Raw genomic sequence first — 13,974 nt, forward strand, 5'->3', positions numbered from 1 at the left:
TCAAACTTGATCCTGCTAGTGAAGGCAGGGGACTGGACCCAAGGTCCCTTCTAGTTCTAGGTAAATCTCTATGATTGTTCCTCAGTGACCTCTTTGCGGCCCCCTGCCCTCAGTGACCCCTTTACAGCCCCCCATCATGTCCTGCTCTCAATGATCCCTGTGCAACCCTCATTGACCCCTTTGTAGCCCTCCCCATCATGTCCTCTTACTGTAAAATTTCATATTTATTCTTTCTTTCTTTCTTAGAATAAAAGGATACAATATGGAAAAATTAAAAACTAAGAACCATTAGGAAAATATGTTCTTTTTTTAAAAAAAATATATATATACAGAAAATATTTGAAGTCATTCATTACCCATTATTTATTTGTTAACAATGGAAAGAACACTAAAAAATCCAGCATAAATGTTTTTATATGTTTATAACTCCATGTTCTTGAGAATAGCCATACTGGGTCAAAGGTCCATCCAGCCCAGTATCCTATTTGCTGACAGTGGCCAATGCCAGATGCCCCAGAGGGAGTGAACTTAACAGGTAACGATCAAGTGATCTCTCTTCTGCCATCCATCTCCACCCACTGACAAACAGAGGCCAGGGACACCATTCCTTACCCATCCTGACTAATAGCCATTAATGGACTTAACCTCCATGAATTTATCTAGTTCTCTTTTAAACTCTGTTATAGTCCTAGCCTTCACAACCTCCTCAGGCAAGGAGTTCCACAGGTTGATTGTGTGTGCTGTGTGAAGAAAAACTTCCTTTTATTTATTTTAAACCTGCTGCCCATTAATTTCATTTGGTGGTCCCTAGTTATTATATTATGGGAACAAGTAAATCTACTTCAGCATAACCTGTGAGCGCCACCAGTGGTCTTCTCCACTCCTGGGGTCATAGGGAGTGAAGAGGAGTGGTCTACACACCCAGACAAGCCCTCTGCTAACCCAGAGTCTCCATTCTTCTGCCTCTAACCCTGATAGGGCACACCTCTGATGGTCCACATATTTCTGACGGGGCCTAGGTTCAGAGTGGGGAAGAATCTGGATTTGCAGGGAGTGTGCATAGCAGAGATTCTCTGTGTCCAGGGGTTCTTACTGGGGGAAGATCACAGATGCTAAATAGGAGAGGGATCCCAGCTAGAGCCTCACAAGATGGGAGGGGGTTGCAATGGAAAACTTTAGACACTTCAGGGGTTCTGATGCCCAATTTGTGACCTTGATATCAGAGGTCCTAGCATGTGTATCTCACCTTATGATAATGATGGTCTTTGTCCCCTTCTAGTTACTACAAAAAGAGAAGTGGGTATTTACCTATGAAAGCTCATGCTTCAATATGTCTGCTAGTCTATAAAGTGCCACAGGAGTCTTTGCTGCTTTTACAAAAAAAGAAGGAATTAAATCTGATTAACTTTCCTAGGAATAAGGTGTGCTCTGCATCTCTGAACAATGATGTAGCTGTATTATGGTGCCCATGATTCTGGTGTTGAACTTTAAACACCTGATTTCAAAAGTGTAAACTCATAAAAGTTTCCAAGTGTGCATCTAGAGTGAAATATTCCAAGCTGCCATGGAATTGTGTATGCTGAATATCCATTAACATTTTTGACCATCTCTAGAACTGTTCGAAAACCCTTTGGAGGACCAGATTAGAATTCATAATGACCTTGAGAAACATGAGACTTGGTCCAATATCAATAAGATGAAATTAAAATAAAATAGGTGCAAAGTACTTCACTTGGGAAGGAAAAGTCAAATCCACAGCTACAAAATGGGGCATAGAACTATAAAACCATAGAATCTCAGGGTTGAAAGGGACCTCAGGAGGTCATCTAGTCCAATCCCCTGCTCAAAGCAGAACCAATCCCAACTAAATAAAAAATCTGCTGTACCCAAGGATTAAGAGTCCCACATGCTACCGACTGAGCTAGCCAGGCACTGCATGATTAGCAAGCAGGCCATATTTGCTGAAAAGGATTGGGGCGGGAGAGGTCAGAGTGGCTCACAAAATGGAATATTATTCAGTATGATGAAGTTGTGAAAAAGGCTAATATCATACTGGGGTGTACATAAGACATAGGAGGTAACTGTCCCTCTCAGCTCAACGGTGATGAGGCTTCAGCTGGAGTATCTTGTCCAGTTCTGGGTGCCACAATTTAGGAAAGACACGGACCAACTGGAGAAAGCCAGAGGAGAACATCAAAAATGATAAACTCTCAGGGCTGTTAAGTGCTGGAACAGGCTTCGAGGGGAGGTGGTGGAATCACTGGAGGTTTTTAACAACAGGTTGGGCAAACACCTGTCAGAGATGGGCTAGGTTCACACGATCCAGCCTCAGTGCAGGGAGCTGCACTTGATGACCTCATGAGGTCCCTTCCAGCCCCACATTTCTATGAGTCTATGAAAATTTCATTTCCCTCAATGTTTTTGTTTCAATTGTAAATATTTTTTCTTTCAAATTTTGGCTCCTTTTTTGGGGAAATGAAAAATATTTATCACTTTTAATGACATTTAACCCTGTATAGTGGGGTTCATGCATGGATCTCAAAGCAGCTTACAGAGCAGGTCTCTATTGTTAATCCTATCCAACAGATGGGAAACTGAGGCACAGAGGCGATGTGAGTTAGACAATGACACTTGCAGGCTATCGGTAGAGCTAGGAATATAACAGAGATTTTCTGTGTTCCAGTCCAGTGCTCTCTCTGCTTGGCTAGTCTACTTTTAATGTTCTCTCAATCAATTTTTTCCCTTAACTTTTTTACATTCCCTCACCTTTTCCAAAGGAAAAAATAAAAGGGGAGAATATAAACCGATGTGAGAAAATGTTGTGTGCATGGCAGGGGGTCGGCAGAGGGACCCTTTCTCTCATTCTTTTTTCGTTTGAAAGAGTAAGAAATAAAACTTCCAATTCAATTTTTTGGTAACAAAATGAAAGAACAGATTTTCCTCTCTGCAATTTGGATTTTGAGGGAAGCTCATTCTTCTTCAGGATGTCCTCTCACACCTCCCCCGCACAAGAATGTCATCCAGCCCAAAAAAATCTCATCCTTAAAAGACTGTGCTGTTTCCATGAGGAAAGCGGGAGGATGGCTACAGTTCTGTCACAGAAATTCTGCCCTACTGCAGACATTTTTCTGGCACCCTGGAAAACTCATATCCCCTCCCATCTGGGAGTTTTAAAGGAGAATAAGGAAGTCAGATGCAAGGAATCACACTCAGGTTTTATCCACAGATCAGGGCACTTCCCTGGGCTTTTCCTAGTTTTCACTTCCATGCTCCAACCTGTCTCAGAGAAAATGTCTTTCACATCAGAGCAGCATAGAGCCATAGGAGAAGCCATAGGAGAAGCTTGGTCAGACAGAGATAGTCTCACGGAAGGTCTCAGATAAGCTCTGTTCTCAGTTCTCTTTCTGACTCACTTAGGTTCCTCTAAATATCCAAGTCAATATCAGCAGGGACGCCCAGAGGATTCAAGGGGCCTGCGGCAAAGCGGGGAAGCCACGGCGCTTGTACTCACCTGGCAGCGGTCCGGGTCTTCGGCAGCAGGGGGCCCTTCAGTCACTCCCATCTTCGGCAGCACTGAAGGGCCCCCCGCTGGCCGAAATACCAGCCAAAGACCGGGACCACAGTCTGGCCAGGCCTCACAGGGCCCCTACGGGGCGTGGTGCCTGGGGAAAATTGCCCCATTTGCTCCATCCCTCTGGTCAGCCCTGAATATCAGAAAAGCTGTCTTCCCACCTCCATCACCTGCTATCACAATGTCTAGAGCTGGGTAAGGAATGATGTCCCTAGCCTCTGTCAGAGGATAGAGATGGATGGCAGGAGAGAGATCACTTGATCATTGCCTGTTAGGTTCACTCTCTTTGGGGCACCTGGCATTGACCACTGTCGGTAGACAGATACTGGGCTAGATGGACCTTTGGTCTGATCCGGTATGGCCGTTCTTATGTTCTAGTAGCACATTGAAGATGTTCTGCAGTTTTATTGAATTGGAAGTCTGCTTTCTGCAGTCAGAGCCAGCTGCCTCCAAATGACTGAGGATGGCCAAGGGAAGTCACATCTCAGAGATGTTCATTGCTCTCTTGACTGACAGGGGAAGCGAGCGTGGTTCCAAAAATGGCACATCCTCAGAAATCTTTTTCATGTATAATATCTGCCCAGGCGCTGGGCTCAAAGATTCCCTGAAATCCCCCTGAGCTTCACGGGGCCTGACTGAGAAGTTGCTTCCCCAGAGGTGTGAGGATTGCACTACAAGGAGAACCCTTAATAAGTTCCTGGAGTGTTTCATTTAGTTCATGTTTATTTCTGGCCATCCAAACTACACAGGCTTGTAAACTTTGCAGAGTTGTCTGGGGCTGACGCAAAGAGGATAGTCTGGACACAGTGGATGAACTAGGTGTTTGTCTGGCCTCCAAAGCAGCAGAAATCCAAGGACTCCTGGGTGCGACTCCTGGCACTGAGAGATCAGTCTGCTCCAGGGGTCAGAGATGGAGACTTGTAGGTCGTATGCCAGGTCTAGGAGGGATGTGAGGGGTAGTGGTTAGAACAAGCAGGCACGGTCATGCCAAATTCCTCACGACCTCTTTAACATACTTAAGCTACAAGCAAGGCTGATGATCCGGATTACCTTTTGGTGAGCACTGCCTGAAAGGTCAAAGTTCAAATTCAGTCCCCTTTTGCACTCAGCAGCCAATGGACAATCAGTGTCCAAGAATTTCAACATTCCAGCTCAACAGGAACATGGGAATGTATGGCATCAGTGAGGGACCTGGGACCAACATCTCCACTAGAATGATCTTCTCCTGAATTTGCCAGTCATGTCAGGAAAACAGAGAGGGGATCACTTGTTATGTGTGGAGGGACTGAGCAGCACATTAGACTGATGCCCAGATGTGTGTAGGCAGCAGCAGGGGCGTTCAGAGAATTAGCGCTAGATTTTTAAAGATATTTAGGCACTTAATGGGATTTCCAAATGCCTAAACCCATTGAGTACAAAGGCACCTAGGTGCTTTAGGACATTCCACTGGGCTCCCTTTAATACCTTTAACAATCTCGCCCTTATGCCTTGAACAGAACTGAATAGACCCACCTGGGCCGGCTTGCAAGAGACGAGAATTCTGATCTGTTGGGTTGGGAGCAGATCAATCACTTACCATTTTCCCAACACAACCCAAGTCTGCTGATTGCATGGGCATAGAAGCGATTATATTTTTCTCCCCGCCTCTCTCACTCTGTCTTTCTCCGGTTACCTAGATGGTCTCCATCACTGAAAAGCTGCCCTCACTGTGGAACCCTGGGGAAACCTATCTCCTTGACACCTTGCCCTTAGTGCCTCTCAGTAGTCCCCATCCCGGTCACATGCTGACCCCACTGACCTCAGCTGAATACCAAATCCTTAATTTTTTATGTTTTTGTTGACTTCATTCATTATATACAGGTGTGACTGATTTGACAATGATTGGCAATTCTGTTCTGAAGATATTACTGTCAGAAATATCATGTATGCAGTAACTGTGTCAGTCCGAGGATACTGGAGAATCAAGGTCGGGGAGGTAATATCTTTTACTTGACACATCTGTTGGCAAGAGAGACAATCTTTTGAGCTTACCCAGTGTTGTGCAGGTTTCCTTTGCGCATGAGGACTGTCAGGTCAGATTTAGAGTGATCACTTAGTGAAAAGTGTTCACCCAGGTGTGATGAGGTGTTTTGGGCCATTATCATTTTCCTGTGTGAGTTCATTGGAGAGAGTTGTGATTGTCTGGTTTCACCCATATAGTTGCTATTTGGGCATTTAGTGTCCCCCGCACTTTCTTTCCCCCTATGACTGGAGCATTGTTAATGGGCCACTTCATCTTGAATGATCCCTTGAAATATGTGCTAACTCTAGATGCTAAACTACCTAGTCCATCTTGTATTTAGCTGTGACACTCTTGAATAAGTTTCCCAGACCAGAAGAAGAGCTCTGTGTAAGCATGAAAGCGTGTCTCTTTCACCAGCAGAAGGTGGCAAAGAAAAGATATTACATCACCTACCTTTTCTCTGTAGAAATAGTGTCAAGCTGTTAGTGCAGAGCAGTGTTTGTATTGGAGGTCTTAACAGGAGTATAGATAGTTATAATTCATTTCTGGATCTGAAACTCAGGTTCAGATACACAGGAAGAGTAGATCTATTGTGGAACAGGTACCCAGTTTGATCTAAATAATTATAACTGTAGAACAGATTCTTTAGCTCTTAAATTTTGAGAATATAGAACTTTTTGAGAAAGAAAAAAGAACCATAATATTATTTGAAAGTTTACAAAATTATTTATATTTTGAAAACAACTCTGTTTTTCTCTTATTGAAAAATTTCATAATTGTTTCCTTTATAACAAAATATCCACCAATTTCTTTTTCTTTCTTTCTTTCTTTCTTTCTTTCTTTCTTTCTAAGTAAATATGGAAACATCAACATCTTTTTTTCCCCTTGACAAGAAAAATCTGGAATATGTACGAAAACTTTTTTTAATATTATTTATATATTATCAATGAAACGGACACTTTAAAAAAAATCCATCAAAATGTTTCCCAGCTCTATCTGTTACTGCACTCTATATAAGGATTAACTGAAAAGACAAGCAAGTCCAAGTTGTGTTTTGTTTGTTTTTGTCTTTTTACCTGTGAAGTTAGAGATAGAAGCAGAAATAGCATGTATGAAAATTAAAATCATTCCTTGTTAAAGTGAGGTTTGATCATTCTTAAATCATTTTGATGGAAAGTCACATGATAAATACAGGTAAGAGTTGTATATGTATAAGGGATAAAAATATAAGCCATAAAGCAAAAGATTGTTCCTAATCACTTCTTGCAATACTCTACAGTAATTTTCTCACCACAACCAGTACATTAGTTATGACACTTAATATACTGAACAGCTCTTTTCTCAGAGAAGATATTGATTCCTCATGGATTCCTGATTGGTCAAAATCATTCTTAGAATAATTTCGACCATCAAGTCTCAGTGTCAAAGCCTAAGCTGATGGAAACAATTTAGGGAGCTGCTGCCATTTCCTCTAGCTGGGGATCTGGTCCATTTACCCGAATGGAGTTATATCTTATTTAAACCGGTTGCTTTTCATCCCTTTATGAAGGTTCTGGCTCTCAGTCTATCACTCATTTGTGAGCACAGTTTCTTATGAGTGCACTGTATAATCACACAATACATTCCACATACCCATACATCTGCTCTCTGCTATGCTGAATTCAGTTTTTCAACGCAAAATGACATTGAAAGATAAATTATATATTTATTTCCCTCCTTGAGCACAGCACTCTCCTCATCAGTCTCCTGATGGCCTTCTTCATCTCAGCATTCCTCAGCGTGTAGATCATCGGGTTCAGCGCTGGGGTGATTACAGTGTAAATGACTGAGACCACCTTGTCCAGGGTGAACTTCTGGAAGGGTCGAGCATAGATGAAGATACAGGACGTGAATATTAAACACACCACGGTAATCTGGGTTCCACAGGTCGACAGAACCTTGTGTTTCCTTTCTGTGAGGTATGTCCTTATCTTGACTAAGATGATAGCATAGGAAATAAGCAGAATGATGAATATCATTACAAGTAGCACTCCACCATTGAAGACCATCTGCAGTTCGACCAGGTGAGTCTCGGTACAAGCCAGTTTAATGACCTGTGGAACATCACAGTAGAAATTGTCCAGGACATTTGGCCCACAGAATGGTAATTGGAGGAGCAGTCCAATCTGAACAGCAGAGTGAGCCAATCCACCCAGCCATGCCAGTACCACTATCCCCATGAGCACACCAGGGTTCATGATTGTCAAGTACCTCAGAGGTTTATAGATGGCCACGTACCGATCGACTGCCATCCCCACAAGGCAAAATGACATTGCTCCGGCGATGAAGTGGAAGAAGAACATCTGCAGGAAGCACTCATTGAATGAGATGGTTTTACGCTGGCTGAGGAGACCTGCCAGAAATTTTGGAGCATTTACTGATGAGTCGCTAACATCCAAGAAAGCCAAGTTGGCCAGCAGGAAGTACATGGGGGTGTGGAGATGGTGCTCGGTGATCACAGTGATGATGATGGTGAAGTTTCCCAGCCAGGTTGTCAGGTAGACTATGGAGAAGATGATGAAGAGGAATCGCTGCAGCTCAGGACTTTGGGTGAGGCCCAAGAGGATAAATTCTGTCACTGTGGTAGTGAGGTTTTTCTGCTTCATTTATGAACCTCAAAATGCTCCTGCAGAGGGAAGAGTGATGATAATAATCATTATGTAATCCTACTACATGTTACTGACATGAAATGAGCATTAACGGCACCTTAAGAAACACATTTGATTATGAATTTCTTTTGTTTGCTAAATTCTATAAATCTGTCCCCAGCCGCAGTGTTCAGTAACTCTGCTTCAGTAGATACAACTATCTCCACCAGTGAATAGAAGCGATCTGCACACTCAAACAAGCCACATACTAACCACCATATCCATTCATCTTCCTGAAATCCTGATCAGGCACACCACCCATCGGCCACAGATTCCTGGCTGGGCCTAGAGGTTCTGGTATGGGAAGCAAGTGGATTTGCAGGGAGTACATTTAGGCAGCAATTCTCAGAATCCAGGGGCTCTCATCTTGAGGATCATAGATGCTAAATTGGAGGGAGATCCTAGCTAGATCCTTACAAGATGGGAGGAGAATTGCAATGGAAAATTTGTGAACTGATTCATGGGATTCTGTTGCTCAATTCCTGGCCTTGATATCAGAGGTACTGAACACCTGTAACCCACCTTAACATGACGTTGGTCTTTGGCCTCTTCAAGTGACTCCAAGAAGAGAAGGAATTTTGTCTAGTTTACTTGAGCAGGACTATCATGTGCTCAGCATCTCTGAAAAACGCAATTGCTTTATTAAGGTGCCTACGGATTCTGGTGCTGAACTTTAGACACTCATATTAAAAAAGTGTGAACTCATAAATGTTTCCAAGTGTGCATCTAGAGTGAAATATTCAGAGTTACTATGGAATAATCATAATGCATGCTGAACTCTCATTAACAGTTTTGAAAATCTTTTGAGGTCGTTGAAAAAAATCCCTTTTTCGCAACAAAAAATTTTGAATTAAAATATTTGAGAAATATGTGAGAAAATGATGTGTATGTGGCGGGATAACAATTTCTGTTATTTTACTTACATATGAAAAAGGAAGAAATTAAGCATTCCATTAAAAAAGACAGAAAAGAGATTTTTCCAGATGAAAGTTTGGTTTTGTGCAAAAGCTCACATTTCTGGGGCTGTTTTGTTTGCTTGTTTTTGCCAAAAATGTCAACCAGCCCTAAATATCTCACCATTAAAGCACAGTGTTCTGTTGCTGCGCATGATGAGGGAGAATGTATTTGTGGGTAACTCATGGCTCTTGGATTCTGAGGAGCTGGATTCAATTTCTGCCCTACTACGGGTGCTTTCTGGGACCCTGCCTTATTCATGTCTCCTTCCCATCTGGGAGTTTCAAAGGAGAATAGGTGCAGGGAATCTCACTGAAATTATATCCACAGATCAGGGCATTTCCCTGGGCTTTTTTCAGTTGTAACTTCCCAGTTCCAACCTACCTCAGAGGAAATGTCTTTCACATCAGAGCAGCATAGAGCCACTGCCATAGGAAAAGCTTGTTCAGACAGAGCTAGTCTCATGAAGGTCTCAGACAGTTGTACTAAAAGGGTCTGTTCACTCCTCAAAATTCACATAAGAAGCTCTAAAAATCCAAGCCAATATCAGAAAAGTTGTCCACCCTCCCTGCAATCACAATGCCAATCGCTGCTAGTAGTAAATGGCAGCTTTTGTGCAATGAAAGTAATTACCTCACACAGACTGCCGTGTCGGTGATCTCAGAGCTGGCTGCCTCCAAATGACTGAGGATGGCCAGGGGAAGTCACATCTCAGACATATTCATTGCCCACTGACTGGGGAAGTGGAATTTGATTCCAAAAATGGCACATCCCCAGAAATCTTTTACATGTACAATATCTGCTCAGGCACAGGGATCAAAGACTTTCTGAAATCCCCCTGAGCTTTACAGGGCTTGATGGAGAACTTGCTTCCCCAGAGATTTGGGGAGCCAGTCCCAAGAGGAATGATTAATAAGTTCCTGAAGTGTTTCATTTGTTTATTTTATTTGTTTATTTCATGTTAATTTTTAGCTATCCAAACTCAACAGGCTTCTAAACTTTTCAGAGTTGTCTGGAGCTGACGCAAGGACTATATTCAGGACACTGTGGATGAACTGGGCCTTTGTCTCGCCTCCAAAGCAGTGGAAATCCCAGCACTCATGGGTGCTGCTTTTGGCACTAAGACGTCAGTCTGCTCCAGGGGTCAGAGCCAGAGATAGGAATGGGGACTTGTGGGGTGTATGGCAGTTCTAGGAGAGGAGTGAGGTGCAGTGATTAGAACAATCAGGCATGCTCATGCCAAATCCCTCTCATCCACTTTAACATATTTTGAGCCAAGAGCACGGCTGAAGATCCTGATCATCTGTTGGTGAGCTGTGACTGAAAGGTCAAAGTTCAAATTCAGTCTCCTTTTGGACTTAGCAGTCAACGGACACTTAGTGTCCAAGAATTTCAACATTCTAGCTGAAAGGGTAGGGGGTATAGCTCAGTGTTTTGAGCATCAGTCTGCTAAACCCAGGGATGTGAGTTCAATCCTTGAGGGGGCCATTTGGGGATTGGTTCTGCTTTGAGCAGGGGTTTGGACTAGATAATCTCTTGAGGTCCCTAATAATAAATGATTCTATGGGAACATATGGTGTGAGTGAGGGACCTGGGATCAGCATTTCTGCTAGAATGTTCTTCGTCCTGGATTTGCCAGCCATGTCAGGGACAGCAATGAGGGGATTTCTCTTGGCCATTGTTGCATGTGTAGGCTAAGCTATTCACCCAATGACTAAGAGCAGCACCTTGAACCAATGTCTGGGTGCATGTTGGCAGCAGCAGAAGGCATAAGAGAATTGGGGCCAGATTTTGAAAGCTATGTTGGCCTCTAATGGGAGTTTCAAAAGCACATGGGTGTCTAATCCCCGCTGATTACAAAGATGGTATTGAAAATGATTCTAGGTAACTAAATACATTAAAATTCTGGACCGTAGGTTAGAATAAATGGACATATCTGCTCTAATTTATTACAGAATAGAATTCCACTATGTTGGGTTGGGGGCAACTCATTTCCAGCAAATATCCCTGGATTTTGGAATTGCTTACCATTTTCCCCAACACAACCCAAATCTGTTGATCTCATGACCATGGAAGTAGCCACATTTGTATTCCTGCGTCTTTCTTTCTCTCTCAGGTTACCTGGATGATTTCCACCACTGCAATACTGCCCTCAGTGACCCCTCTGCATCCCCATCTCCTTCATACCCCGCCCTCAGTGACTTCAGTTCAATGCCATTCCTTATCATTCTGTCCTCAGCATCTACCGTTCCCTTCTACTGTCATCAATGATTTTGCACAGGGGACATGGGTTGCAAATGAGTCTCTATTCTTTTGATGTTCCAGCTGGAAGTAACATCCACTCGCTGTCCTACTGCTCTGAGGCAGTTGGGTGGGAGATTGGTTGGGTATTACTTAGCCAGATTTCACAGCCGATCAGCAATTTACTACTGCAAAGTTATAAAAATAAAGTTGATTGGGAAAGAAATAAAATATTTCACAAAATTATTAAACACTTTCAAAGCCATTTTTCATTTCAGATGTTATAAAGAACTTGTATTTTAAAATAAATATTAATAGCATTTTTATCTAAAAATGATGATTTTTTTTTTGGTTTTTCATTTTTTTCCTACTTCTATCCCTGTTCTCTCTTTTTTACTTTCTTCTGATTTTCTAAGGAAAATGTTAATAGAGGAGGAGAAAAGAAGGAAGAAAAGTAAAACCTACTCCCCACTCCCCGCCAAAAACAAAACAAAACAAACCCTCTCTGGATAATGTATGATAACATTTTTTGCTTCATTTTCAAAGTATCTAAAAAGCTACTTTTATCAATAACAACATTCCATCAAAAAATGATTGATTAGCTCGGTAAAAGTCAGGATTAGGAGAAAAAAAAGAAAACAACCAAAGACCTGTAGTTTAACCTGTAAAGCTAGAAATAGAAATAGAAACATACAAAAGAATTAACTCTTATCTTCTATGAAAATAAAGACTGAATTTTGTTAACCCATACTGATAACTAGTCATACAAAAAATACAAGTAAGCTGCAAATGTGTGTGAGTAAAAAGATCTAAGCCATACAATATTAGAATATCATATTTCTCTCCTGTAATACGTTATCAGATAATATTTATGCTAATTAAGGACACCATTTTTTCAACATATATGAAATTGCATATTGCTCCCTTTGAGAAGAAATGATTTGTTTCAGGAATTGAAAGCATTTGTAGAATATTTTTTTTAACCAAAAAATTTCAGTCAGAAAATCAGCTGTTTGTGAGCGACGCCATTTTGCATCAACTGGGGATCTGGCCCACTGACTCCAGTGGATCTGTGTACAGCTTTTGGGGATCTTAGCCATTGATGCCAATGGATCTATAAAGATTTAAACAAGCCTGGGATCTGGCCCATTGACTCCAATGGAGGTACACAGATCTAAACAAGTTGGCCCCATGAACTTCAATGGAGATTTGTGACCCTGGATGTGTAATTTATTCATTAACACAATTTCTCATGAATATGTAGTATGTGTTCTCTTCAATAGAATGCACATTTCACAGGGCATGTACATCTGCTCTTTGATGTGTTGAGGTCTGGTTTCTAATAGAAATGATCATTCAAAGATAACCGATGTCCTTCGTTTCATCCATGACAACAGCATTCTGCTCATCAGCCTCTTGATGGCCATTTTCATCTCTGCATTTCTCAGGGTGTAGATCATTGCATTCATCATTGGGGTGATTAGAGTGAAAAAGACTGAGGCCAACTTGTCCATGGGGAATTTCCGGAAGGGTCGAGCGTAGATGAAGATGCTAGGAATGAATATTAAGCTCACAACCAAGATCTGGGCTCCACAGGTGGACAAAGCCTTGTGTTTTCCTTCCGTGATATGTGTCCTGATCTTGATTAATATGATGGTGTAGGAAATCAGCAGACTGATAAATAGTATGATGAGGATCACTCCACCATTGAAGACCATCTGCAGTTCAACCAAGTAGGTGTCGGTGCAGGCCAGTTTGATGACTTGTGGGACATCACAGTAAAAATTGTCCAGGATGTTAGGCCCACAGAACGGTAACTGGAGGAGAAGTCCAATCTGAATAGCAGAGTGAGCCAATCCACCCAGCCATGCCAGTACCACTAGCCCCGTGCACATGCCACGGTTCATGATAATCAAATATCTCAGTGGTTTATAGATGGCCACGTACCGATCAATGGCCATCCCCACAAGAAAAAACACCATTGCACCCCCGATGAAGTGGAAGAAGAACATCTGGAGGATGCACTCCTCAAAGGAGACTGTTTTATGCTGGGAGAGGAGACCTGAAAGCAGGTGGGGAGCATTGACTGAGGAGTCGCTGACATCTATAAAAGCCAGGTTGGCCAGCAGGAAGTACATGGGGGTGTGGAGTTGGTGGTCGGCGATCACCGTGATGATGATGGTGAAGTTTCCCAGCCAGGTGGTCACATAGACTATGAAGAAGACCATGAAGAGAAAATACTTCAGTTGCTGATTCTGAGTGAGGCCCAAGAGAACAAATTCAGTCACTGTACTGGTGAGGTTCTGCTGCTCCATTTCGTGTCCTTAAACTATACCTGCAAATTGAAGAACACTAATAATAATTATATTTTGTTCAGCTTCCCTTTAACTTATTGATATTAAATCTATTTTCGATCCACATTAAGAAGCACACTTTGTTTGGGGCTTTTCTTATTAACACAGTGTCCTCAGCCTCACTTCAGGAGAACCCTGATTCATCAAACCCAAGTCATCCTACCC

The 13,974-nt window shown here is 42.3% G+C and overlaps 2 protein-coding genes across 2 annotated transcripts; both read right to left on the reverse strand.

The window, feature by feature from the left end:
- Nucleotides 1-7,270: 7,270 nt before the first annotated feature.
- LOC116820450 (olfactory receptor 4D2-like) lies at nt 7,271-8,218 on the reverse strand. Its single transcript, XM_032772923.2, has one exon. The coding sequence runs from the start codon at nt 8,216-8,218 to the stop codon at nt 7,271-7,273; it is 948 nt and encodes a 315-aa protein (XP_032628814.2).
- Nucleotides 8,219-12,807: 4,589 nt separating this feature from the next.
- LOC142047754 (olfactory receptor 4D2-like) lies at nt 12,808-13,770 on the reverse strand. The gene has a single exon (XM_075072414.1). It carries the CDS (start codon nt 13,768-13,770, stop codon nt 12,808-12,810), a length of 963 nt encoding a protein of 320 aa, XP_074928515.1.
- Between the last annotated feature and the right edge of the window lie 204 nt (nt 13,771-13,974).

This window comes from Chelonoidis abingdonii, chromosome 14 (genome assembly GCF_003597395.2).
Source record: "Chelonoidis abingdonii isolate Lonesome George chromosome 14, CheloAbing_2.0, whole genome shotgun sequence".
Lineage (NCBI taxonomy): Eukaryota > Metazoa > Chordata > Testudines > Testudinidae > Chelonoidis > Chelonoidis abingdonii.

Bases quoted from the DNA above. Each gene is read 5' to 3' on its own strand.
- LOC116820450 (XM_032772923.2), bottom strand. From the start codon at position 8,218: ATGAAGCAGAAAAACCTCACTACCACAGTGACAGAATTTATCCTCTTG.
- LOC142047754 (XM_075072414.1), bottom strand. From the start codon at position 13,770: ATGGAGCAGCAGAACCTCACCAGTACAGTGACTGAATTTGTTCTCTTG.